The sequence below is a fragment of the Rutilus rutilus genome (genome assembly GCF_951802725.1).
Source record: "Rutilus rutilus genome assembly, chromosome: 16".
In the NCBI taxonomy this organism is placed as follows: Eukaryota; Metazoa; Chordata; class Actinopteri; order Cypriniformes; family Leuciscidae; genus Rutilus; species Rutilus rutilus.
The window spans coordinates 2,244,497-2,268,263 of record NC_140224.1 but is presented as its reverse complement, the minus strand read 5'-3'; the positions used below and the strand labels follow the sequence as shown (position 1 = coordinate 2,268,263).

The 23,767-nt window shown below is 37.8% G+C and overlaps 2 protein-coding genes across 2 annotated transcripts; one reads left to right on the top strand and one right to left on the bottom strand.

Annotated features, from left to right (window-relative positions):
- Positions 1 to 724: 724 nt before the first annotated feature.
- cops3 (COP9 signalosome subunit 3) lies at positions 725 to 14,001 on the bottom strand. Its single transcript, XM_084434158.1, has 12 exons — positions 13,601 to 14,001; positions 12,625 to 12,754; positions 12,425 to 12,537; positions 11,056 to 11,105; positions 10,886 to 10,978; positions 7,089 to 7,268; positions 5,615 to 5,755; positions 3,371 to 3,544; positions 3,164 to 3,250; positions 2,197 to 2,310; positions 1,745 to 1,825; positions 725 to 1,049 (listed from the first exon to the last, which is right to left on the bottom strand). The coding sequence occupies exons 1-12, from the start codon at positions 13,653 to 13,655 to the stop codon at positions 996 to 998; spliced, it is 1,272 nt and encodes a 423-aa protein (XP_084290284.1). The 5' UTR covers positions 13,656 to 14,001; the 3' UTR covers positions 725 to 995.
- Positions 14,002 to 15,403: 1,402 nt separating this feature from the next.
- On the top strand, positions 15,404 to 22,112 carry nt5m (5',3'-nucleotidase, mitochondrial). Its single transcript, XM_084433779.1, has 5 exons — positions 15,404 to 16,148; positions 17,184 to 17,284; positions 17,491 to 17,551; positions 19,783 to 19,897; positions 21,748 to 22,112. The coding sequence occupies exons 1-5, from the start codon at positions 15,882 to 15,884 to the stop codon at positions 21,882 to 21,884; spliced, it is 681 nt and encodes a 226-aa protein (XP_084289905.1). The 5' UTR covers positions 15,404 to 15,881; the 3' UTR covers positions 21,885 to 22,112.
- The last annotated feature ends 1,655 nt before the right edge of the window (positions 22,113 to 23,767 follow it).

Here is a 23,767-nt window from a genome sequence, read left to right as displayed (position 1 = left end):
CACCCCAAAATCATCAATAATTTGCTTATGAATAATATTACAAGAAAACCCTAAATTTAATGATCTATTTTGGTAGTGACAGAATATGAGACATTCGTCTGAAGAAACATCAATAGATTGTTAATATATATTAAGAAAAAGCAAGAAACACCCCAAAATCATCAATAAATGGTATCTAAATAATATTACAAGCAACTAATCTATTTTGGTAGTGACAGAGAAATATAAGACATTCCTCTGAAGAAACACCCATTTTGTCTAAATAATATTAAACACCTATTTTTGAAAAGCCTGGTTTTGAAATGCCCATCTTTTTCCTAACATGACCTGACCATGTTTTCGTGGAAGTCAGGCTCAGGTAGCATTAGTTTCTGGGTATGTGATGATGTGTAATCTATTTGTGGTGAAGCCCAAGTCATGAGAGACCTCTAGAGGACTGGAACAAAAGCACACCTTCGCCACGAGCCACGTCTCTGCTGAATCACGGTGAGCCGCAGTGAACGTTCGGCTCGAGGGCGAACTGAACATTAGATCGGCTGATGGATGAAACTGTCACAGCATCACATCACAGAAGCTGTCGAAACGGCATGTAAATGTCAGCGCACTAAATGGAGCCTGTAGATGCATTTTGAGATGGTAACATTGGTCAAGTTCGGCTTTTTGCACGTGTGTGATCTCAAGATAGTGTATTTCGTTCTGAGGCGTTGCAATAAAGACAAGCATCAACTCTTTTGAACAAAGAAGTCCAGTTTCTTTATTTCGCATGACCATGAATGTTGCAAGTGGCATGTCAACCAAGCATTGATAAATAAACACTGACAAAAATGAGTTCTTGTTTAGGGTTGCACTGTGACAGAACAAAAAAAAAAAAGGGTCATTCCATACATTAATGTTTTCCTCCAATATAGTCCATATTTCAACAGAGCATGAAGGTTTTCCAGCTTTTGGGATGAGGACGGGGACGCGGGGATAACGCAGTGATCCACCCTAAAGCTTCAAGAGTAGCTTGACGTCTTGCTGCCGACGTCATCCTCCTGCGTTCCCATACTCTGGAAACGGGAAAACACACAAATTAATACTGGAATCACAACCTGGTTACAGGGATGGGCGATTTTCCCAAACATTTCATAATCATGATCTTATAACAAACTAAATACAGTCACAGACACAGTCATCAAACCCTGAGTTAAAGGGATAATTCCAGGTCTGGCGGTACCACTTTTAGCATAGCTTAGCATAGATCATTGAATCGGACAGGACCATTAGCATCTCTCTCTCAAAAAAAAAATGACCAAAGAGTTTCGATATTTTTCCTATTTAAAACTTGACTCTTCTGTAGTTACATCGTGTACTAAGACCGACGGAAAATGTAAAGTTGTGATTTTCTAGGCTGATATGGCTAGGAACTATACTCTCATTCCTGCGTAATAATCAAGAAACTGTGCTGCCGTACCATGAGTGCAGCAGGCGTAATGATATGACGCAGCACCTGAAAATAGTCCCCAGCTCAGTAACTTCCAACGTGACCGGGACTAAGTTTGTCTAACCTATCAGACCTACTTTCAGGCGCTGCGTCACATCATTACGCCTGCTGGACTCATGGTACGGCAGCAAAGTTTCTTGATTATTACGCAGGAATGAGAGTCAGCGCAGTCAGACGTCTTCAAGATTGATCATGATATCAGATCGCCCACCCCTACCTGGTTATAAGAGCTTTAATTCATAATTTTGCTCAAACTGGTACCTTTTGCACGAACTGAGGATTTACGGTGATTTCCTGATCCATGGACTTTAGTTTCTCATCCAATTCTATACATTTCAGCATCTGCATTAGAGTCAAAGACAGATTAACACTCAGACATCTGTGGACTCAAGACTATAACATATAAATGAGTGTTTAAATATCTGAAATAAACATTATATAATGAATAACAAAGCAGCTGTGCATAAACATATTGCATTTATAGTTTAATTCAAAGTAGTGCAGAATCTGACATTTCTTCTTCATATACATTACATTTGTACGAGTATGTATTCAAATTTCTCCAAAACGTCCTTGAAAGAGATGATTAAAGAGATAATGAGGCTGTAAATATACCGTGCATGTTGTTCTCTGGTGGTATTTTCGGCTTCATGTTCTTGTTTTCTACTACATCAGCAGTGAAGTGAGAAAAGCACTGTTTTATAATGACTAACCTCTTGGTCAATTTTGTGGAGCATTGCAGGGTTGTTGTATTTCTCAGGGTTGTCATGGAAACAGACCATGCCGTCTTTCTGGTTGATACTCGCATAAATCTCTCCATCGTCAATCTGAGAGATGAAAAAGGAAAGATTTGAGCACCAACAATCTGCAAATATTAAACAAACATGAAGCAGAGCAAGACAAATTGATTAAATAATGTGTCCAGTAGAAAAACATCCAGTGATTCTCAACAGGAAATATATATCTCATATTATATAGAGTTATATATGTAAGCTTGTTTCTGCCACAGAAATAATTGGGCTTTTTTCCCCAATCGCAACTGTGAGTTTGTTTCAGGGTTATTATCGTAACTAATACTAAAGCTATTAAAAACATTTCTGTTAATTGAAATAAAGCCGAAATAGAATAAAATATAAATACAAGTTGAAAAACGAACAGAAAATTAGAAAGTTGAATCACTAAAATCCACTGGAAATAAATAAAAACTAAAACTAAATAAACTAAAAAATAAAGAATAAATTAAACCTTAATAGCAATATTTAAAAAAATAACAATAAAATGACAAAATCTAAAAATTAAACAAAAAATATTAAAAAAGGCTAATTCAAAATATTAATAAACACTATGATACAAATTACATTTACACATTTACACTAGTTCATGTCTAATTTTCCTCTGAGTAACTCGCAAAAAAATAAAAATAAATGAAGTCAGAATTGTGAAATAAAAAGTACCAATTTCCTTTTTTGTTCTGTGGCAAAAACTACTATGGCTGATTAGTAATAATATCATTAGCCTCATAGCATAATTGCCTAAGTCATTTATTTAATTTTACTTAGGCAATTATGCTATGAGGCTAACGATATTTTATGGAATTTCCCATTAATTTCCAATGGCGAACGTCCCAAAATAAACATGTGATTAGAGGAGCTGTGTGTCGTTGTGAAGCCCATTTCCTACCATATGCAGGACGTATTTCTCGGCTTCTTGAGGGCCGGAGAGCTGAACTCGACTTGCCATGTCTTGTAAGGATAACGTCAAGAATGTCTGTCAATCAAAAGAACAGAGATCAGCATTTCCGTTTATCAGCACAGAGTATATCACGTCTGCAAATGTACAAAACAAAACGAAATACGCGCAGAGCATCTGATTATTGTAACTTCAGACCTTGGTTAGCCTCTGAATGTTCTTCTTGTAGAGTGAGGACAGGCATTGTTTGACCAGGCCGGTGTTGTTGTCTCGTGCAAACGTCTCGCTGTGTTTGCTGACCTGAAGACGCAGCTCTGCCGGGTTATTGGTGGCGTACACCTGAGCCAGCTCGTGGTAAGCATTACTGAGGGGCTTTACATCACAAACACACACACACACACAAAAGATGATTAGCTTATGGAGCCTTCAAAGGGGTGGTATAATGCCCTTTTCACAAGATGTAAAATGTGTCTCTGATGTCCCCAGAGTGTGTGTGTGAAGTTTTAGCTCAAAATACCCCACAGATATTTTTATATAGCATGTTGAAGTTGTGTCTGTTCTTTTAAATACAAATGAGCTGCTGCTCCCGGCACAGGGGGGCGGAGCCTCAAGAGCTTGTGTCCTTTTACCTCACACAGACACACACTGAACATTTCAAAAACCTTTAGCCTTTTATGTTCAAACCGGAGTCAGACAATGATGGAGAGACTCAAGAAGAAGAGACAACATGTAGAAGCAACAGGACATTTCTGAATGGTTACTTGATGAATTTATGAAGCTGATGTGTAGTTATCTTCTAGTCATTGATTAGCATATTCTGTCATGATAATCTATAAATCGTGTTCTGGGGGCGGGGTTTATGTAAATTCTAGGGTTGGTGATGTCACTAACCCGGGAGGTATGTGGTGTAGTCTCTACCAGCCGTTTGTTGTAGTCCTTAAAAAGCCATTTCTTTAAAAGCAAATATCTCCCTTTGCTTTGAGCTTTGAGCGCTGTAACTTTGCAGATGTTGTTTATGCTCAAACAGCAACATTACACACTAACTACAGTTAGAAAAGTGAAATCATAATTAACCACCTCTTAAAAGTGCTCTCCTGAAGTTCAGGTCAAGAGCAGAAATGCCACATTACTGTACATGTCGAGTAGGGCGGCACGATTAATCAAAATGAAACTGCACGCAATTTGGCAAAGGCTACGATTATTTTATGCGTTTGTTTTTTTAGTTTGTCAGAGTACGGCTGATCGGTAGTAAACGCTGCTTCATCTGAACACCAGAGGGCGTCTCACACACACACACACACACTCCACAGAAGTACGATAACACACATCATTCCAGGAAACCCTTATCGGGCATCTGAATAAACAGAAGATTGAGACGCTTTGATAGAATAAGGCAGTCGTGTGTTTATTAGTCATGTTTAATCAGTGTCAGAAGCTCATCATCTCACAGGAGGAGGAGCTCAGCTGTCCTTATGAAGTGAGTTTGGAGTAAAAGCATGTTATTAAATGTTGTCTTTTACTGGACAAGAGGTTCATAAATGCGTCTCATGTCTGGAAAGATGTTTGACGCGTGTTGCTTTTTCAAATGCTCGTTATAAGCGACTCAAACTCAGTGCGTTCAGAGTGAGCCGCGTTTACTACTGATCACAGAGCCGTACATCACTGACACGATTAAAGAGAAAAAAAAAAATTGTACAGCCTTTGCGATTGCATAATCGATAGGGATGCACCGATACTGATACTAGTACTCAGGTGTCGATCCAATACTGTGCTCACGTACTCGTACTCGTAAAACTACCCCGATGCAACCGCACCCGACACCACTTTAAGGGGCCGTTCACATATCGCGTTTCCGTAAAATGTTTCTCCTCCTTTCCACAAGCACTTGCACTCCCGTGGCGTCTGTCATTATGAGCGGGCTTACCGCACACCTACATTTGAAATAACGAATTTGCATGTGCAAAAAACGTGATATGTGAACGGCCCCTATGGCAACCTGACATTAGCCTAACGTCTCGTCAGTAGAGCAAGCAGTCGGAGGAGGAAGAATGTCAGCCGTCTGGAGATATTTTAAGATAAGCGATGATGATAAAAGTAGAGCAGACTGCAAACTATGCTCTGCTAAATTGTTAAGAGGACAGGTGAGAAATAGCTCCTTTAACACAAGCAATTTGATTATACAAGTTGTATAGGCCTGTTTACTTTGTTACAGTCAGAGGGTGAAAAACACCTGATGAAAATAAAACATTGTTAGAAGAACTGTAATGGTATTATTTAGTACTCTTAATGGCACTTGGTATCGGCGAGTACCCAAATGTAAGCACTTGTACTTGGTCTGAAAAAAAGTGGTATCGGTGCATCCCTAATAAATCGCAATAATCCAAACCGGTTTAAATGCTAGTTCATGTTAATTGTCCCTAATGTCGAGGCAGAAAGGCTCACCTTGATGAATCGGCCCACGATCTGTGACGTGTATTTGGGAAGCTGCTGGACTTTGCCATGAAGGATGAGGGACACGAGGATGTACTTCTTGTACGCTTCTAACATGATGTGACTGACAGCCATCGCAGGAGTGGTTATTGCCTGAAGATAGACAGAAAGATTCACTTAAGGCTAGAAGAGTAGAATAGATACTTATTTACTGGATAAATAAGTAAGAAATTAGACATAAGGATGCAAAATATACATGTATACAAATATACGTCAAAGTTGCTACGGCTGCTTTGACGAGAGTCTGGTGAGGGAGTGTGTTTGAGTTGGTGTATGTGAATGTGTGTGTGTGCAAGTTTGTGTGTGTGTGTCTGAGTGTGTGTGTGCGCAAGTGTGTGTGTGCGAGAGTGTGAGTGTGTGTGTGCGAGGGTGTGTGTGTGAGTGTGCGAGTGTGTGTTTTGGCAATCCTTATCTTGCTGTACCTCTAGCTTTACCATCATGCATAGGTAGGAGTGAAGTTTTTACGCAGACACACAAAGTGTGTGTGTGAGAGTGTGTGTGTGTGTGTGTGTGTTTGTGAAAGTGAGTGTGAGAGTAAGAGTGTGACTGCGTAAGCACGCGTGTGTGAGAGAGTGAGTGTGTGTGTGTGTGTGTGTGAGAGAGTGTGAGTGTGTGTGACTGTGTGTGTGTGTGTGTGAGCGTGTGAGAGTGTAAGCGCGCGTGTGTGTGTGAGCGTGTGAGTGTGTGTTTGTGTGTGAGAGTGTGAGTGTGTGTGAGAGTGTGTGTGTGTGTGTGAGTGAACAGAGAACTGAGGGATCTGAAATGTTGTAAAAGTGACACGGAGATGATGGTGTTTTTATCACTCAACAGGAGAGTAAGTGTTTTATTGAACAGATAAACTGTCATGTGTCTCTCTAACAGAGTTAACTGTATTATCTGCATTATCTGTTGTGAAGATCATTTCATTATGGTTGTTGTAGCACTGTACTGAAGTTTATTTGCCAGGAAGCATCATTGCTATTGTATTGCCATTGTAAAGCTTGCCGTAAAGCAAGTCAAATTTGTAGTTTCTTACGTCTCATTCGAACTACAGATCCGCTACCCGATCTGGCAAACTTGCATAGTGTGCGTTTATAGCCGATAGAGGGTCGCAAAGTGAATGCAGAAGTGCCGTTCACCCTGTTACGAGTTGATGAACCACTGAAACGATTTTGGAAACATTATTTTAAGGTACAAAAGCATCTTTGGTGTTGCTTTTTAATGGGTAAAGCTGCAGTAACGTCTTCAGCTAGTTCACCTTTCCATCTAAACTGGTTAAATCTCTTAAGCCTAGCAGACAGTGAATGTTTAATGAGCGGTAGGATAATCTCTCTATTTTTTTTAGTCATTAGAAAGAACCATTTTCACAGTCACGCAGAGCCGAAGCACAACCTAAACGACGTTCTTCCACAAAATGCATGCAAGACTGCACAAAAAAAGTGAATACCTGTTCAAAGAAATACAGTGCCCGTTCAAAGTTCTTCAGACCCGTGTAGATCATGCCTCCATAGTAGTAATAACACAGAAAGGGCTTTGCGTCGTACGCTCCGTTCTCCTTGCAAATATCCATCATGTCCAGCTCCAGGAACGGGACTGCGGGTTTGAAGCACTTGGCTAATAGGCATAACTGTAAACACAGGGCTGCATTATTATTAGTTGCACAATAAACATCTGAAAAAGAAAAAAGTCTGTTTAACCCTCTGATGTTTATCACTTATACCGTGTCCTAAGTAGACACGAAAATCAATCAAAACCCACAGCCAATCAAAACAGCGTGTGGACGGAGTCAGCCAATCAGAACAGCGTGTGGGCGGAGTCTCACGGCGAGTGCACAGCACCAGAGAGTAATCTTGACAGCACATAATCAAATTATCAAATAATTATGCAGCTACATAATCAAATTCACAAATATTACAGCATTTAAACATTATTAAAAATACATAGGCTGAGTTACTGAAACAATCTTTGTCAAAGAATACACTTGTTCACAATTTGAACGTTCTTGTTTCCATGTGTTTAATTTCAAGATCTGAGGTGAATTATCCACTGTTGCTTTTACAGCTTCAAAGCTGGAGCACTAAATGATATTCAGAGTCACATGACACGCTTTTAACATTAAATAAAGCACATAAACAGCACCTGAGATCATCATCGCCACACTTTGTGTTTGTTGTTCCAGCGCGACGTCGCAGAAAAATAGAAACCGTTTCTAAAACAGAATCGTCGCGTGTAGTTAGGACACGATGTTACGGTCCACAACTCAATGCTTCTTTCTTTTTTTCATGAAATGAATGCACTAGATTTTGTTTCAATAATTTAAAATGTTGTACTTTCATGGTACTTATATTTAGCTTTTAATTAGGCACCATTTACCTTGACAGACATTAAGCCTAAAATGGGCTTTTAAACCAGATTAACAGAAATCTGCTTTCTCCGTCATGGTTTTAAATAGTCCAAAACATAAGTCTAGTCCAGAGATTAATAAACTGATTTCCTGGGGGAAGACTAGAGCTATTTCAGGACTAAACTGAGGCTTAAACTAAACCTAACACAAGGGAGGTATAACTTCAGATTAATGTTGTTTCAAAGATGACACATGGATTACTTGTTGACTATGTCAGTGAAGAGATATATATATATATATATATATATATATATATACACACAAACAAACCCACAAGTCTTCTTTCAAACACAACATTAACCTCCTGGCAGGTTTATTTTATTTTATTTTATTTTTCATGGTCATCAACAACAGTTTTTTTTTTAGGTTTATTTGTATATTCTTCCACAACACCGGGATTGAATTACCGCTGTAATATCCACAAAACAGTAAGGTAATAAAGTTTATGATTCAATCTTACCTGAAGTTGTTTTATTGCTCTAAATGGGTTCATTTGCATTGAATTAATTACAAACAGATTTCCAGGCATTCCTTTCCTCTGATTCCACAGCTGAAGTGTGCAGGCTATCTCTGCTAGGTAAAGTTTTTTCCTTGGATTTTCTTCTTGGTTCCATACAATTTTAAGCTTTTCATGGTTCATTCCATGTTTTATAGGCAGACTTGCTCCTGCTAATTGAAGGGTTAGTTCACCCAAAAATGAAAATTCTGTCAGTAATTACTCACCCTCATGTTGTTCCAGCCCTGTAAGACTTTCGTTCAGAAAGTGAGAGCTGTCTCACTCCTCCATAGGCTTCTCTGTAATTGACACTTGCCGGCCCAGAAAGTTAGTAAAGAGAATGTTTAAAATAGTCCAAGTGACTACAGTGGCTCACCCCTAAGTTTATCGAGCGACGAGAAAAATAACTACGTCAGAACGTAGGCTTACTATTGGCCAGCATCACACGTAGTGGTCGACCGATACTTGCCATTTTTTAAATATCGGCATTGGCCGATACGTTTTTCTGATTGGCCGTTGTGTTGGAAGCGGGACTTTTATTTTGACGGCGCTTTTATTTTGACGGCGCTCCGGACTTTTATTTTGACGGGTGGCGCTGAGAACACCAGCGCCTGAGAAGCAGCGCCCGCTCACTCACATTCTCCGTCTTCATTAGTTAGTCATATCTAATACTTTGTTAGACAGAACTGGTAAACAAAGAAAGTAAATGGTATGCGAAAAAGTAAAGCGTTTGCTTTTATATTATTTGTAACAGAAAAGGCAAACAATCAGGCTAAAATACTTTCTCATTTACCGTCAACATTCAGTAAATGCGCATCTACGTCATTTAAACAAATCTCTGAATATCTAATAAACATTTAATTTCACAAACCTTGCCGATTTAATCGAATCCAGCTGTGATATCTTGTGAAGTGTGCATTTGTAGCCTGGATAAACGTGTGACTGCGAGTGACGGTCGGTCCGTGCGAAGTGAGTGAATGCGAACAGAAGATCAGCTTCACAGGAGACGCGATCGAAAAACTTTAAATCCTTCATTTTTAAATATGCTGTGCTATATCCAGGTGCGCACTGTGTCATATTCATATCGTTTTCACTGTGTGCTGTATGTAAAATGATAAAATATTGGCTTTATATCGGCCACCTGCTCTGTAAGATATCGGCATCGGCCATCAAAAAACCAATATCGGTCGACCACTAATCACACACATGACCAGCGTCGGCCAATAGTGAGCCTCCGTTCTGACGTATAACCCAGAAGCGCTGCGCTGTTACACTCCGTGAACTCACTCAGAGACACACAGAAGAACATGAATAGTTGAATAAAGTCGCTATTTTAGTTCGTTTTTTGCACACAAAAAGTATTCTCGTCGCTTGATAAGCTTAAGGTTGAGCCACTGTCGTCACTTGGACTATTTTAAACATTGTCTTTACTAACTTTCTGGGCCGGCAAGTTTCAATAACAGAGAAGCCTATGAAGGAGTGAGAGAGCTCTCAGATTTCATCAAAAATATCTTAATTTGTGTTCTGAAGACGAACGAAAGTCTTACGGGGTTGAACAACATGTAATTTCTGACAGAATTTTAATTTCTGGGTGAACTAACCCTATAAGATTAGCACAAATGTTTCTAAATGTATTTGATTTTATTTTAGTTAAGGACTTCATAGCCCAAGTTTTAGTAATCTGTACTTAATCTGTGTTTCAGAAAGCCATGTTTGATTAATCGTTCTAGATTAAGGCCTACTCCCGTCTTTCTCGGAAACCTCCCGAAAGACTGTCAGTCTCCTCTATCATGACTGATCTGTGGATTGTATTTGCAATATTCATAGAACCGCGTATACTAAATGAGACACGGGTGTCGAGTTACATTCAAACTATTATAAGGCATAAAAAATAAAAAAAAAACACTTAAACATGTCATTTTGGTGATCAAAGATGAGTTTTAAGGGATCAAATAATTGACTACAGGGGGACTTTAAACAATTCATATTCAAAAAAGTCAAAATTTTCTGTCTAAAATGATCAAAAACCAACTTGACTAATAAACATCTGGGCTGAAGTCGCCTGCGTAACGTTCTTTCATTTACTGAAACCGACAGCTTTGTGGGGATTTCATTTCAATTATTCATATTTGTCAAACATAATGTTTAGTTAGTTTTCTTAGCTATTACAATGACAGACTTTCTACTACAACAAATAATAATAATAACCAAAACATCCCTGTATTATCATTTTCACAGCGTTTACTGTTGCCTCTTACTTTGCTTACTACACAATTACATCTTTAATTATCTATAACAAGTTAATAAAACTGTACTGACACAAAGTAATGTTCTCCAGACTCACCTGACACAGGTCTGCGTGCACTGAGGTAAGCTGATTTGTGTTCATCTGCATCTTGTCTATGGCCTGTTTAAGTATACTTATTCCACGCAAGGGCTGTGGAGAACAAGACAACTTAACATCACTCGTGTCATTTAAAGATAACAACTCTAAAATGACAGAAAGACACTTGCCTGTTTTCTTTCTACAAGGGAATTTGTCAACTGATGGCACAGACCAGCAACTGAAAGAAGGAGAAAAACTTTAAAAGAGGAATACAAATGAAACAGTGGGCTCGTCGTTTCCATTACAAATGTGCACAAAACTTTTGTGATTATTTTCAAAATGTCGACAAAAAATTATTGCGAAATGACGCCGTTTCCATTAACCGATGTTATGCGACTAAAACTTTATTTTTTCCTCTTGCGATACGTCCTTCCAATCATCATGGCGACGGATGTTTGTAGGTTTACATATATCTCAGCCACTGCACTGGCTATTATTATTAATGGAAGGAGACTTATACTGGGAGCGGCTCATATGAGGCGTTTCTGGGTGTTTCTCCCTCATTTCTGTTTCGAGGTCTTGACTGTTAGCCTGGTTAAAACCAGACCATTCTCAGTAGTAACTGAGTTATGATCTGGCAAAGCTTCATTAATAACTCATTTCCAAAGGGGCGTCGCCAACGGACGTCGCTCAAATGCCTCTGGGCGCAATTGGATAGACCTAAAACCAATCAGAGCGATCGTCATCGTGTAAAGCCATATGCTGCGTCCCAATTCGCCTAAGTTACACTACGCCATAAAAGTATGTGAAGAAAAGGTATTTACTTTTGAATGTGTAGCAAAAAAAGTAGGCAAGCTTTGGGACACACTACTTCGTCATCTTTATCGGACGGATCTGTCGCGTGCATCCTGTCACGTAAACTGCCCTGTCAATCATCTTGTCACAGTTAAAATCCTCTATTAAATCTAATTTAATTTCCTACCGTTTCGGAGAGAAATGTAGCAGCACGTTCATCTGCCAGCGGGTCTTTCATGGAGACTGTCCTCATGTGTTTGCAATTTGAATATAATAATGCGTTGGTGCGCTTCACCAACGGACGTCGCTCAAATGCCTCTGGGCGCAATTGGATAGACCTAAAACCAATCAGAGCGATCGTCATCGTGTAAAGCCCGCCTCTGATTGGTGCCTCGATTTCAACGGATTAGAAATGGGCTTGAATGAGCTCTTTGCCAGACTACTTGCAGAGCAAATCTAAATTTGCCGGAAGCTGTCTGGGTTTTCCCATTGTGGCATTTCTCTGTTGTTTAGAATCCATTATTCCTGTAATTCTTTTGTCTTTTATGAGTTTAATAAAGAACTCTGTCTCGTATTCTGTCCAAACACACCGCGTCATCTACGCCAGGTGACCTGTTAATGCGCAAAAACTGTTTACATTGACGAGTTTCCATTGGGCATATTTTCAATTCGCAATTTCAATTTGACCAATTTGAAGGGTAATGGAAACGCGGCTAGTGTGATGAAAAAAACAAAAACAAACAAGCTGAGGTGTTTTCGTACACGTGTCTGTGGCGTATCGGATGTGCTCTCCGTTGCAGGTGCTGATGAAGAGTTGGACTTGGGAAAACAGGGTCTCGAAATCAGGGATGTTTGGCATGGAAAACTTCACAAACCTGCAAAACAGTAACTCTTTCAGACGGCCACAAAACACCTCATGAACTCTCAGTGCCATAATGGGACTCAACAAGTCACGGACTTACAGAACCGCTAAAACACCGAGCGAGTGCTCTTGGATGTCCAACGCCCCGAGAACAGTGTCCAGATGGGAGAGATTCTTGGCCAGAAGCTCCCCGCTTTTATTGATCAGTTCACATAGTTGAGTCATCTGACCTGAGAAGCACATGAAAACATGATTCATGTTAGTGATATTATTCTGAAGTTAATGCACATGCGATCAAGGTCTAATTTTTTGTTCGTTAAATGATGATGAACAGGTCCATCTCCCTGCAGATTTGCTTTACATGACAGAGAAACATTGATAAGAAACATCAAATCTTTTTATATTTGATTCTTCATACATCCAACACATCAATTATCTTTTTCAGTGACAGATCATAACTTTAAAATTGTTTTTTTTTTATCATAAAAGATCTTTAAGTCAGCCATTTGGTACAGTTGACATGTATTTTGCTGTATGTATATGAATTTTAATTATATTGTCCATCTCCAATTAACCAGTATCTCAGATATTGTAACAATCTTTTAAAAAATAACACTTGATGAAAGCGGAGACCCAAATAAATCTGTATAAGTACAACTGAAAATATTGTTTCTGACTCCTCTTTACAGAAATAACACAAGCTGTTAATAATTGTTATCCATCATGTCAATGCAACTAATAGTAAGATCCGGAAGAGAACCAAAAACAGGTTTACAATAATTGTTATGAAGGTATTTTATGTCATATTTTATAAATGACTCAGCTAACATGACACGGTCAGTAACGTTAAATTCATTAATTTAAAAGCTAAGCGGTTATGATGTGCAAATATTCAGCAGCTTTACGTTTTTTTATTAGTAGTCGGACGAACAGAGTAAGATAAACAAATACCATGTGTTACTGCCTGAAGTATATAAACAGCTAGCATGCTATCACGCTAACTAGTTTTAGCATTAAGCTAGTTAGCCCATGGATTCGTTACTCTGAGTGTTCACGAGCGGTGTAAATGTCCGTACCTTGAGCGGAAAGTTGCCGCACATTATTCACGAACTGCTCCAGAGCTGAAGCCATCGTTTTTGCGCTTTTGAGAGGATGTTTTTCATTCAAATGTCAGAAGCAGCTTTCCAGTACAGAAGGGACGGGCCCTCAGCCGCCAACAGTAAACAACAAATATCGCGAGGTTTGAGTGACAGCTCAGATTCCACGAGATTTCACTCTCACTGGAAAGCAAACTCCGTAGAAGAGATCATTTTGAGGTAATGTAAGATTTCACTTCACAAACACATACCTATTATTTATTTAGAGCTAAATGTTTCATTTACAACAACAAAAATCACAGGATTTGGACTTTGAAAATGAACATGTATCTTTAAGGAATAAAAGGAACATGTCATTATTTCTTCCGGTACAAAACAACAAAGACACTTTCTGACTGGAGAGATGATCAACTTCTCACTTAGCGAGCAAAAGAAGCCAGGATTGATAGTTGAATTAAGACTCTGCTTGAATAGTTTAGGTGAAGATCTATTTTAAAATCTCTGTTAAATAATAATTTAATGTATTATAGGTTAAAGTCCAAATCTTTATATTGTTCATTATTTTAGAGAAAAATATTAGACCAAAAGATGGTTAAGCAAATAATTATTTGCTTAGCTTGTGAGCTTACTGAGAAAAGTTTAATTTGGTCATTTATAGCTTCGGATATGTGGCATAATTTAAAATATATTAGTTTAAAATATATTAGTTTATTTAAGGTCATCTGAAAATGTTGTAGGATTTTCTATTTGTCTTAAAAGAGTGCACAAGTTCTGTCAGCCTTGACAAAGTATTTTTTCCCATAGGGATTTAAAAAAAAAAGTCTTTGTTATAGACTACTCAAACCAACTAGATTATGATGAGAATCGCTATATTAAAAAACTATGATTTGAGCCCAAAAAAGGTAGTTAAAAATCGGTCAAAAAGACAAAGGTGGAAGACTGAACATAACGGCTTTAATGAGGAAACGAACTCATTTTACGTTTATTACAAAATATACAGATATTTAAGCAGTTTCAGTGCTTAACAAGCGACTTGATTGTTTAAATTCCCAGATCTGTGAAGTGTTTTTTTTTTTTTTTTTTTTTTGAATAATGGTTAATGTAGTTTTTCAGCAGGAATTCTTCCGTTAAACATTATTATTTTAAAAAGTTTCTATAATGGTTATAAGTTATCGTTGAAAAATCAATTCCCCAGTATGGAGAAAATGAATGGAGTTTTTTACTTCCGGAAACCGACTGTTGAATCCATAGATATGGTTGAATCGCTTTTGGGGGACATTCGGCCACTCCAGACACGTCGGTGCGTCCGCCATCTTGGAACGGTCAGTGTTTCGCTATTCACAGTAAGAATCAATGATAATGAATCAAAAGATTGAATCGATGACAACGAATAATGATGCCACGACATTGTGCTGCTTTTGGTTGTGAAACAGCCTAGCTTTAAATTCCCGAAGAAATGGGATAATAACCTTTCAAGGGTGTGAATGTGTTAGTTTGTGTTTGTTATGTATTTAATTCAGACATGTGTTTATTCTGTGGTAACTCGTGTTAGCAGATGCAACTTCGTCTAGTTGCATTGTGTTAGTTAGTTTAGCTAAATAATCTGCTGAAGTCTATTGCAGGTAGAGATATCCATACATGCGTCTAACTACGGTCAAAGAGTATACACTCTTTGCTACGGTTGCGGATGCTCAGTCAACTTGCTCTCGAGTGATCACGGACCGTTCCAATATGGCGGACGACTTACAGAGACGTGAGACATCTATGTTTGTATTTCTACGGTCCAACGGATACTAGAGAATCCTAAACGAGTGCGCGATCTCTCTTTTCGCAAATAGCCTCGGGTTGTTGTTCACTGACAGCGTAGAGCAAAATAGCCACTAGTTTTCAGCATGATTTTGAGTATGTAAACAAAGTGGTCAGATTAAAAATCACACACACTACTGTATCAATAACGTGCTTCATTTCGCAAATACTCCGCGTTTGACTTTAGCTGACATTTGCTCTGCTGTAAACAAATGCAGATTCGGGAGGTCAACACTGTTATTCAACACCAGCGACCGCTGGAAAAACATGAGACCCTCTGACCCCACATTAACTAACAAAAGACTCCACAAGAGTCGCACAAACGCGTTTACAATGTGCAAAACAATAGAGAGCCAACAGAATGAGATGTGCTAGCAATCAGCATCACTAGCATAAGGGTTAATGCACACTGTCAAGTGACTAACGTTGGATTTGGACGGTTATTAAGAGGTTTATGATGAGTTTATTGCCGAGGATTGTACGGTGGCTCGAGAGGAGGTCTTCCCCGTTCCACTTTCACTATCAAAGCAGAGTAAACATGTGTACGAACAGCAGAAGACTGCGAGTTCTGGTGGACATGGACGGGGTCATCGCGGACTTCGAGGGGGGATTTCTGAAGAAGTTTAAGGCGAGGTTTCCCAACGAGCCTTTTATATCATTAGAGGACAGAAGAGGATTCTGGGTGTCCACACAGTATGGAGACATGAGGAGTGACCTGTGTGTAAGTGTGTGTCTGACGTGTGAAATAATAGTCTTTTTGGTGAAATGGAAGTTTATTGAACCTTAAGACTAAATATATTTTTTAAAAACCTATATATAAAAAAAGTTTTGCGTATGTGCTTTGTTTTATATCATATTCATGGTTTATATAGTATGATATAGTGAGAATATGGAGGAAAAAACATTACAAAAATATGTAATTTGCTGCAGATGCTGATATTTATACGGACAAAACGTGATGGAATTCTGATGCTTGTAATGCAAATCAAAGAGATATTTATAACAGATGTTTATGCATATAAATATATAAGTATCTGCCAAATGTAAATCAATGAGACCGTTATAACAAACAGTACAGCAGATTATATTTAAATGCTTAGTTTTATTATCAAAGCTCTGTAGTTTTAAAACATAGGCCTATAATGCAATACAATGATGAGTGAGAGATGAACAAATAAACCTGATCTAAAGCCTGATCATCATATTTGTTACTCATAATAAAAAAAAAAATTATATATGGATAATCAAGTAAACCTGCTTCAGTCCAGTTGAAATATTACTAACAATATCAAAGTTTATTTAATAAAAATCAGTGCAGATTTGACAGCAGAAAGACACTGAAGGTTTTTACATTAATACTAACAGGCTTTTACTTGACTTTTTATTTATTTATTTTATTTTATTTACAAACTACCTTGTAACCAATCAGATTAACGTGTGATCGTCAACGAGTGGATCTCTGAGCTGAGTGAGTGAGTGGAGGCGGGGCTCATTTGCATATTCATAGAACCGCGCATACTAAATGAGGAAAGGGTGTCGAGTTACATTCATGATATTTTAAGGCACGAAGACTTTTTTTTCAAGGAATTTTTTTTTAAACATGTCATTTTTGGTGACCAAATATGAGTTTTAAGTGATAAAATTATTGACTACAAGGGAACTTTAACATTCATCAGGAATAGTGAGCTGCCACACAAAGATGTTGTTAAAAAAATTTTTTTCGTTAACTTCTAATCAAAGTTTGCTCTGATTGCAGGACAAGGCCATCAGCATTTGGGAGTCCAAAAACTTCTTCATGGAACTGGAGCCTCTTCCCGGAGGAGTCGAGGCGCTGAAGGAGATGTCCAAGATGGAGAAGTAAGATTTCAACTAGTTATGTCATTCATTTTATTTGTTGCAATCATGGAAATCAAATACCTAAATCACCCTATTATAAACCCGCCACCCTCCAGAAGATCTTGCATAAGAGACAGATAAGCGCAGCTGGTAATAGACGGATCTCCCTTGAGTAAATGTTTGTCTGGATATTACCATCTGACTTACTTTCTCTTCTCTTCCCCCAGTACAGATGTCTTCATCTGCACCAGTCCAATAAAGCGTTACAGCTTCTGCCCGTATGAAAAGGTGAGATTCTCTTAAACTGAGCTTCATTTATACAGTCAGACCTAAATGTATTCAGACTCCTTCAACATTTCTCACATGATCACAGTTTATTCGCTATAGTTTAGAAAATGGTAATAAAATATGAGCAGAACTCAGTTGATATTTGACTGGTTTTGTCCGTCCTTCTGTTAGACTGTCTCACACATGAATTATGTTGAATATCTGTCAGCTGTTAAATTTAACTACACAATTAGATAATACCAGTTTAGCTCAACCAATCACCAAGCAATGCTCCATTTTGTTCAGTCTGTGTGTAAAAAGAGCATTAGCAATTAAAGAAAAAACACGATCAGGTCAAAGTGTCGGAATCATTTTTGGTCCCAAATGTTACTGGTAGTCGCTGTATGAAGAATTTGTGGGTATAATATGTCACAGTTTGCTATATTTTGCTCTCCTCACTTACATAAATGAACTATAGTGTCCTGCACACACTAGAAAAAAAATATATAAAAAATGATATCTGGTGTCTGCATAATCTTTGGTTTGACTGTAGATGCATGTTGGTCTGATTTTCGGGGTCAATGACGTCACAAATTTTTTTTGTCTCGTAATATCAGTAAATCATCAAAAAATGTAAGTGTGATACAACTATCTTGATATTTTATAGCAAAGAAAATATCATCAAAAATCTTAGGTAGTTATTCTTCTGTTATTTCTTAGTATTTTGGAAAAAAATTATTTAACAAAACTGCTACTCAAGTTCACTTGATCAATTTTTGCATAATAACTTTTCTTGAAATCCTATAACTGTTTATTTACAGGTTATATATATATATGTATATATGTGTGTGTGTACTGTGTGTGTTTGTATGTATGTACTGTGTATGTGTGTATATATACAGTGCTGGTCAGAATTATTTTCCCCCTTGGTAAATATGATCAAAGATGGCTGTAAAAAATAAATCTGCATTGTTTATCCTTTTGATTTTTTTTTTTTTTTTTTTTTTGCAAAAATCTAACCTTTTATTGAAGTAAAAGAATTGAAAGAATTGAAACTTTTACTTCAATGAAAGGTTAGATTTTTGCAAATTTTTTAAATAAAATATCAAAAGGATAAACAATGCAGATTTATTTTTTACAGCCATCTTTGATCATATTTACCAAGGGGGCAAATAATTCTGACCAGCACTTTATATATACAGTACCAGTCAAAAGTTTGGAAATATTACTATTTTTAATGTTTTTGCAAGAAGTCTCTTATGCTCATCAAGCCTGCAGTTAAAAAAACAAACAAAAAAAAAACAGTAATATTATGAAATATTATTACAATTTAAAATAATGGTTCTCTTTTTTAATATATTTTAAAATGTAATTTATTTTTGTGATGCAAAGCTGAATTTTCATCAGCAAGTACTCCAGTCTTTGGTGTCTTATGATCCTTCAGAAATCATTCTAATATGATGATTTGATACTGATATGATGATTTGAGGATTCATTGATGAGTAAAACATTAACAGCATTTATTCATAAAAACAGCATTTATTCAAAATAAAAACATTTCTAACAATATAAATCGTTACCATCACTTTTATCAATTTAACGCATCCTTGTTGAATTAAAGTACTAATTTCTTTAAAAAAAAAAAAGTTATTGTTCCCAAACTTTTGAACGGTAGTGTATATTGTTACAAAAGATTTCTATTCTAAATAAATACAGTTCTTTTTAACTTTTTATTCATCAAATAATCCTGAAAAAAGTATTTCAGGTTATAAAAAAATATTAAGCAGCACAACTGTTTCCAACATTGATCATAAATCAGCATATTAGAATGATTTCTGAAGGATCATAAGACACCAAAGACTGGAGTACTTGCTGATGAAAATTCAGCTTTGCATCACTAAAATAAATTACATTTTAAAGTATATTAAAAAAGAGAACCATTATTTTAAATTGTAATAATATTTCATAATATTACTGTTTTTTTTTTTTTTTTTTTTTTAACTGCAGGCTTGATGAGCATAAGAGACTTCTTTCAAACACATTAAAAATAGTCATGTTTCCAAACTTTTGACTGGTACTGTATATATAGTTATTGTTAAATATCAATACATTAAGGATTTAAAAAATATAATAGAGATTATATATTAATATATAATATCCTGTTTTCAACAATAATGCATCTAGAGTCGGTATTTCAGTGCATTTTCTTCCCATTTCCACGGTTTCCTCTCATCGTGTGTGTTTGTCCACAGTACGCATGGGTAGAGAAGCATCTGGGCCCCGAGTTCCTGGAGCAGATCATCCTGACCCGAGACAAGACCATCGTGACCGGAGACGTCCTCATCGACGACAAGCCTGATATCCTCGGTGAGTAAGAGCTGCCGTGGATCAGGTGTCCGTGTGTCTGAGCTCTGAGGGAAACACGCGTTTGTTTTTCCCAAGCGGCAACTTTCCAATCTCTCTCTTCAATCAACACTGAAGTGAGTTAAACTGCAGCTCATGGACTGGCCATTAGAGACCGGCTGCAGAAGAGACTCAATCCCATAGACCTCCATGTTAAAATGCCCAACTTTACAGCAGAATAAAACATGTTTACAGTCTGGTGCAAAAAGTGGTTTTGGTCTATATAGCTAATTTTGCTATTCATGACGACTGTGAGAGGAGTTCGTTTTTTTATAACTCATCTGTTTAAACTATATTAAACCTTAAAGTTCTGCATAATTAAGGGCGTGGCCTCTTGATTGACAGGTGGATTGCCGCTGATGTCCCTACTAGCCGTTTTTTTTATTTAAATTTTTTTTTATTAAAACTACAGTCAGAGTAAACAAACAAGTCCAAAATAAATGATAAAATGCTTCATCAGGTAGACCAAAAATTGTATCAATATCACAATTAAATCTGTTCACAAGATAATAATTACATGGGTAATATTTATAAATGAGTTTAAGCGAAAACTCTGATTTTGTTTGTGATTAAATATTTCTGAGGAAGTTTCCAGATTTTATTCCATAATCAGCACAACCATCCCAAAAAGATATAATAGCAGGTCTGGAGACAATATCCCTTTGAAACAAAGCCCGTACGACTGCTAGCCGTTTGTCTGTTAGCGTCACGTGTCGTCGTTTATCCGGTGTGGTGAAGTGATGAGTCCCAGTTTAGGACCCCAGTAATATGCCTGATCTAAAGCTATTCTCGCGATTCTTAATGTAATCAATCAAACTTTAATTCATGTAATAAAAAAGAAATATATATATATATATAGTGATTATTTATATAGTTAAAGTGAAAGAAAATGCATTTTTGGGTATGTTTTGCGACATTGTTATTTGTTATTAAGCACTAAGGCATAATATAATTTTTTTAATTACCCAGCTGAAGTTGAGACTTTGTTTAAGATCAAAAGTAAGCTGGTCTGTCCTGTCTCAGTGTGTTGTCAGTGTCCTATCTGCTCCGCGATGTGTGTTTCACTGCGTGAGAACATGGTGTGTGTGTGTGTGTGTGCGAGTGAGGCGTGGCTTGTCGGACATAGCAACAGTAACTAAAGGGGACGGGTCTTCAGTTCAGCCCATTGCAGTTTCCGCCAGTAGTGGGCACTCATGCAACGTAAGCAATGACGTACATCCGAGTGAACGAGACGGAGGGAAGTTAGCGACTGAAGGGCATGACGATTTTGGACTGGAACGCAGGCAACTTTGGGCTTCAAAAACGCTATTCAGAAACACTATGTGTGACATCTCGCACACTATGTCCATATGTGACCCTGGACCACAAAACATAGGTAAAAAAAAAATAATTATTGAGATTTATATATCACATGAAAGCTGAATAAATAAGCTTTCCATTGATGTGTGGTTTGTTAGGATAGGACAATAGTTGGTCGAGACACGACTATTTGAAAATTTAAAGGTGCAAAACAATCGAAACATTGAGAAAATCTCCTTTAAAGTTGTATAATTATGTTCACGATTGTGCAGCATTCACTCACACAAATACATGTTTTATATATTTACGGTAGGAAATGTACTAAATGTCTCCATGGAACATGATCTTTGCTTAATATCCTAATGATTTTTGGCATAAAAGAAAAATCTATAATTTTGACCCATACAATGTATTGTCGGCTATCGCCACAGATATACCCGTGCGACTCGAGACTGGTGACGTGATCCAGGGTCACATATTTGTTTACAGTCTATGTTTTTTTTTTTTCGTTGAAGGTGTGGAGCCCAATCCCACGTGGGAACACGTTCTCTTCACCGCCTGCCACAACAAACACCTGGAGAACCCTCCGCAGCGCCGGCTTCTGTCCTGGGCCGACGACTGGAGAGCCGTTCTGGCCAGCAAACGCCAGTGAGACACGACAACACATCCCATCATGCTCTCCTTCCACAGGGAATCCAGATCTGATAGAGACGGAGCGACACGCGTCACAATCTGAAAACCACACGCACACAATGTGGAAAACAAGCCAACCGTCTCCATTGAGTTTGCATTGCGTGAAGCTGCCTCCTCCTCATTTATGACTTATAGGGTTAGTTCATCCAGAAATGAAAACTCATGTTGTTCAACCCCGTAAGACTTTCGCTCATCTTCAGAACACAAATTAAGATATTTCTGATGAAATCTGAGAGCTGTCTCACTCCTCCATAGGCTTCTAGGTAATCGATATCTGCCGGCCCAGAAAAGTTAGTAAAGAGAATGTTTAAAATAGTCCGAGTGACTACAGTGGCGTCAGAACGGAGGCTCACTAATGGCCAGCATCACACACATGACCAGCGTCGGCCAATAGCGAGCCTCCGTTCTGACGTACAACCCAGAAGCGCTGCGCTGTTACACTACGTGAACTCACTCAGAGAAACACAGAAGAACATGAAGAGTTGAATAAAGTCGTTATTTTAGTTTGTTTTTGCACACAAAAAGTATTCTCGTCTCTTGATAAGCTTAAGGTTGAGCCACTGTCGTCACTCGGACTATTTTAAACATTGTCTTTACTAACTTTCTGGGCCGGCAGATATCGATTACCTAGAAGCCTATGGAGGAGTGAGACAGCTCTCAGATTTAATCAGAAATATCTTACTTTGTGTTTCGAAGATGAACGAAAGTCTTACGGGGTTGGAACAACATGAGGGAGAGTAATTACTGACAGAATTATCATTTCTGGGTGAACTAACCCTTTAAAAGCTCGTTTTTAGGGGTCGACAGTTTATAAAAACGTATTTCTGGATTTTTTAGCTTGTTTGCTGCACACATAGCAGCTTTTAGACACTGTTTTGTTTTTTGTTATAAGTCATAAATGACTTGATAAATGGCTTCACACAATGCAAAGTCAACGGAGACGGTTGGATTGTTTCCCCCCCACCGGTGTGTGTGGTTTTTAGATTATGATGTGTGTCACACTCTCTCTATCAGATCTCTGGGAAAAAACCATCCCATCATGCTCTCCTCCGACAGGGAAACGAGCTCTGATGGGTAAACCGCTCCTGGATCAGCCCTCACATCCAGTGCTATTCTGTAACGATCCACTATACGACGGGGGAAACACACTGTGTTTTTGTAGGACACACAAGTTTTTCATGCGAGACTTTTTATTTGTTTACGTGCATTCAGAGAGAGCTCACATGTTCATCGTTTACATCACGCGTACGCTGCCTTTCTACAAAGGGGATTGAATATTTAAATACTTTCTACGCTCCCGTCCGACCTCTCTTACGCACATGCGAACACGAGCATGAACGATTTTTCACTGGTTTTCTCTCGGAATGTTAACACGTGAACGCATGATTAATTTATTATGAAGTATAGTTTTAATTCAGGGAGAGCCACTGCAAAAAGGGATCAGTTGATGTAACTTAAAAAAAAATAAAAAATTAGGAAACCCGTCGTCTTAATTATTAAGTAAATAAACTTCATGCTTAATCAGAAAAATTAAGTCATGTCAATTACTTGTCAAGGTCACGTAACTTAATTTTTTCAATTAAGCATTACGTTTATTTACTTAAGGCAACGGTTTACTAATTTTTTTAAGTAAGTGAACTGATCACTTTTTTTACATACGTACAAGACACGTTTGAATGTTCTGTCTCATGTTTGATGTGAATGCATGTGTTTCTCTGGGTGTGTGTTGCACTCTTGACACTAGAGGGCGCTATGAGCACATGGCTTTATTATAATGCCTGTGAAGAAGGAAAAAAAGTGTTGCTTTTTAATTTCGGTTAATACTTTATTAGTTTGGAATGA

Bases quoted from the DNA above. Each gene is read 5' to 3' on its own strand.
- cops3 (XM_084434158.1), bottom strand. From the start codon at position 13,655: ATGGCTTCAGCTCTGGAGCAGTTCGTGAATAATGTGCGGCAACTTTCC. The intron at 12,538-12,624 runs GTAAGTCCGTGA...ACTGTTTTGCAG, and splicing joins CTCGGTGTTTTAGCGGTTCT to GTTTGTGAAGTTTTCCATGC. The intron at 3,545-5,614 runs GTGAGCCTTTCT...TGTGATGTAAAG, and splicing joins TCGTGGGCCGATTCATCAAG to CCCCTCAGTAATGCTTACCA.
- nt5m (XM_084433779.1), top strand. From the start codon at position 15,882: ATGATGAGTTTATTGCCGAGGATTGTACGGTGGCTCGAGAGGAGGTCT. The intron at 16,149-17,183 runs GTAAGTGTGTGT...CTCTGATTGCAG, and splicing joins ACATGAGGAGTGACCTGTGT to GACAAGGCCATCAGCATTTG. The intron at 17,285-17,490 runs GTAAGATTTCAA...CTCTTCCCCCAG, and splicing joins GAGATGTCCAAGATGGAGAA to TACAGATGTCTTCATCTGCA.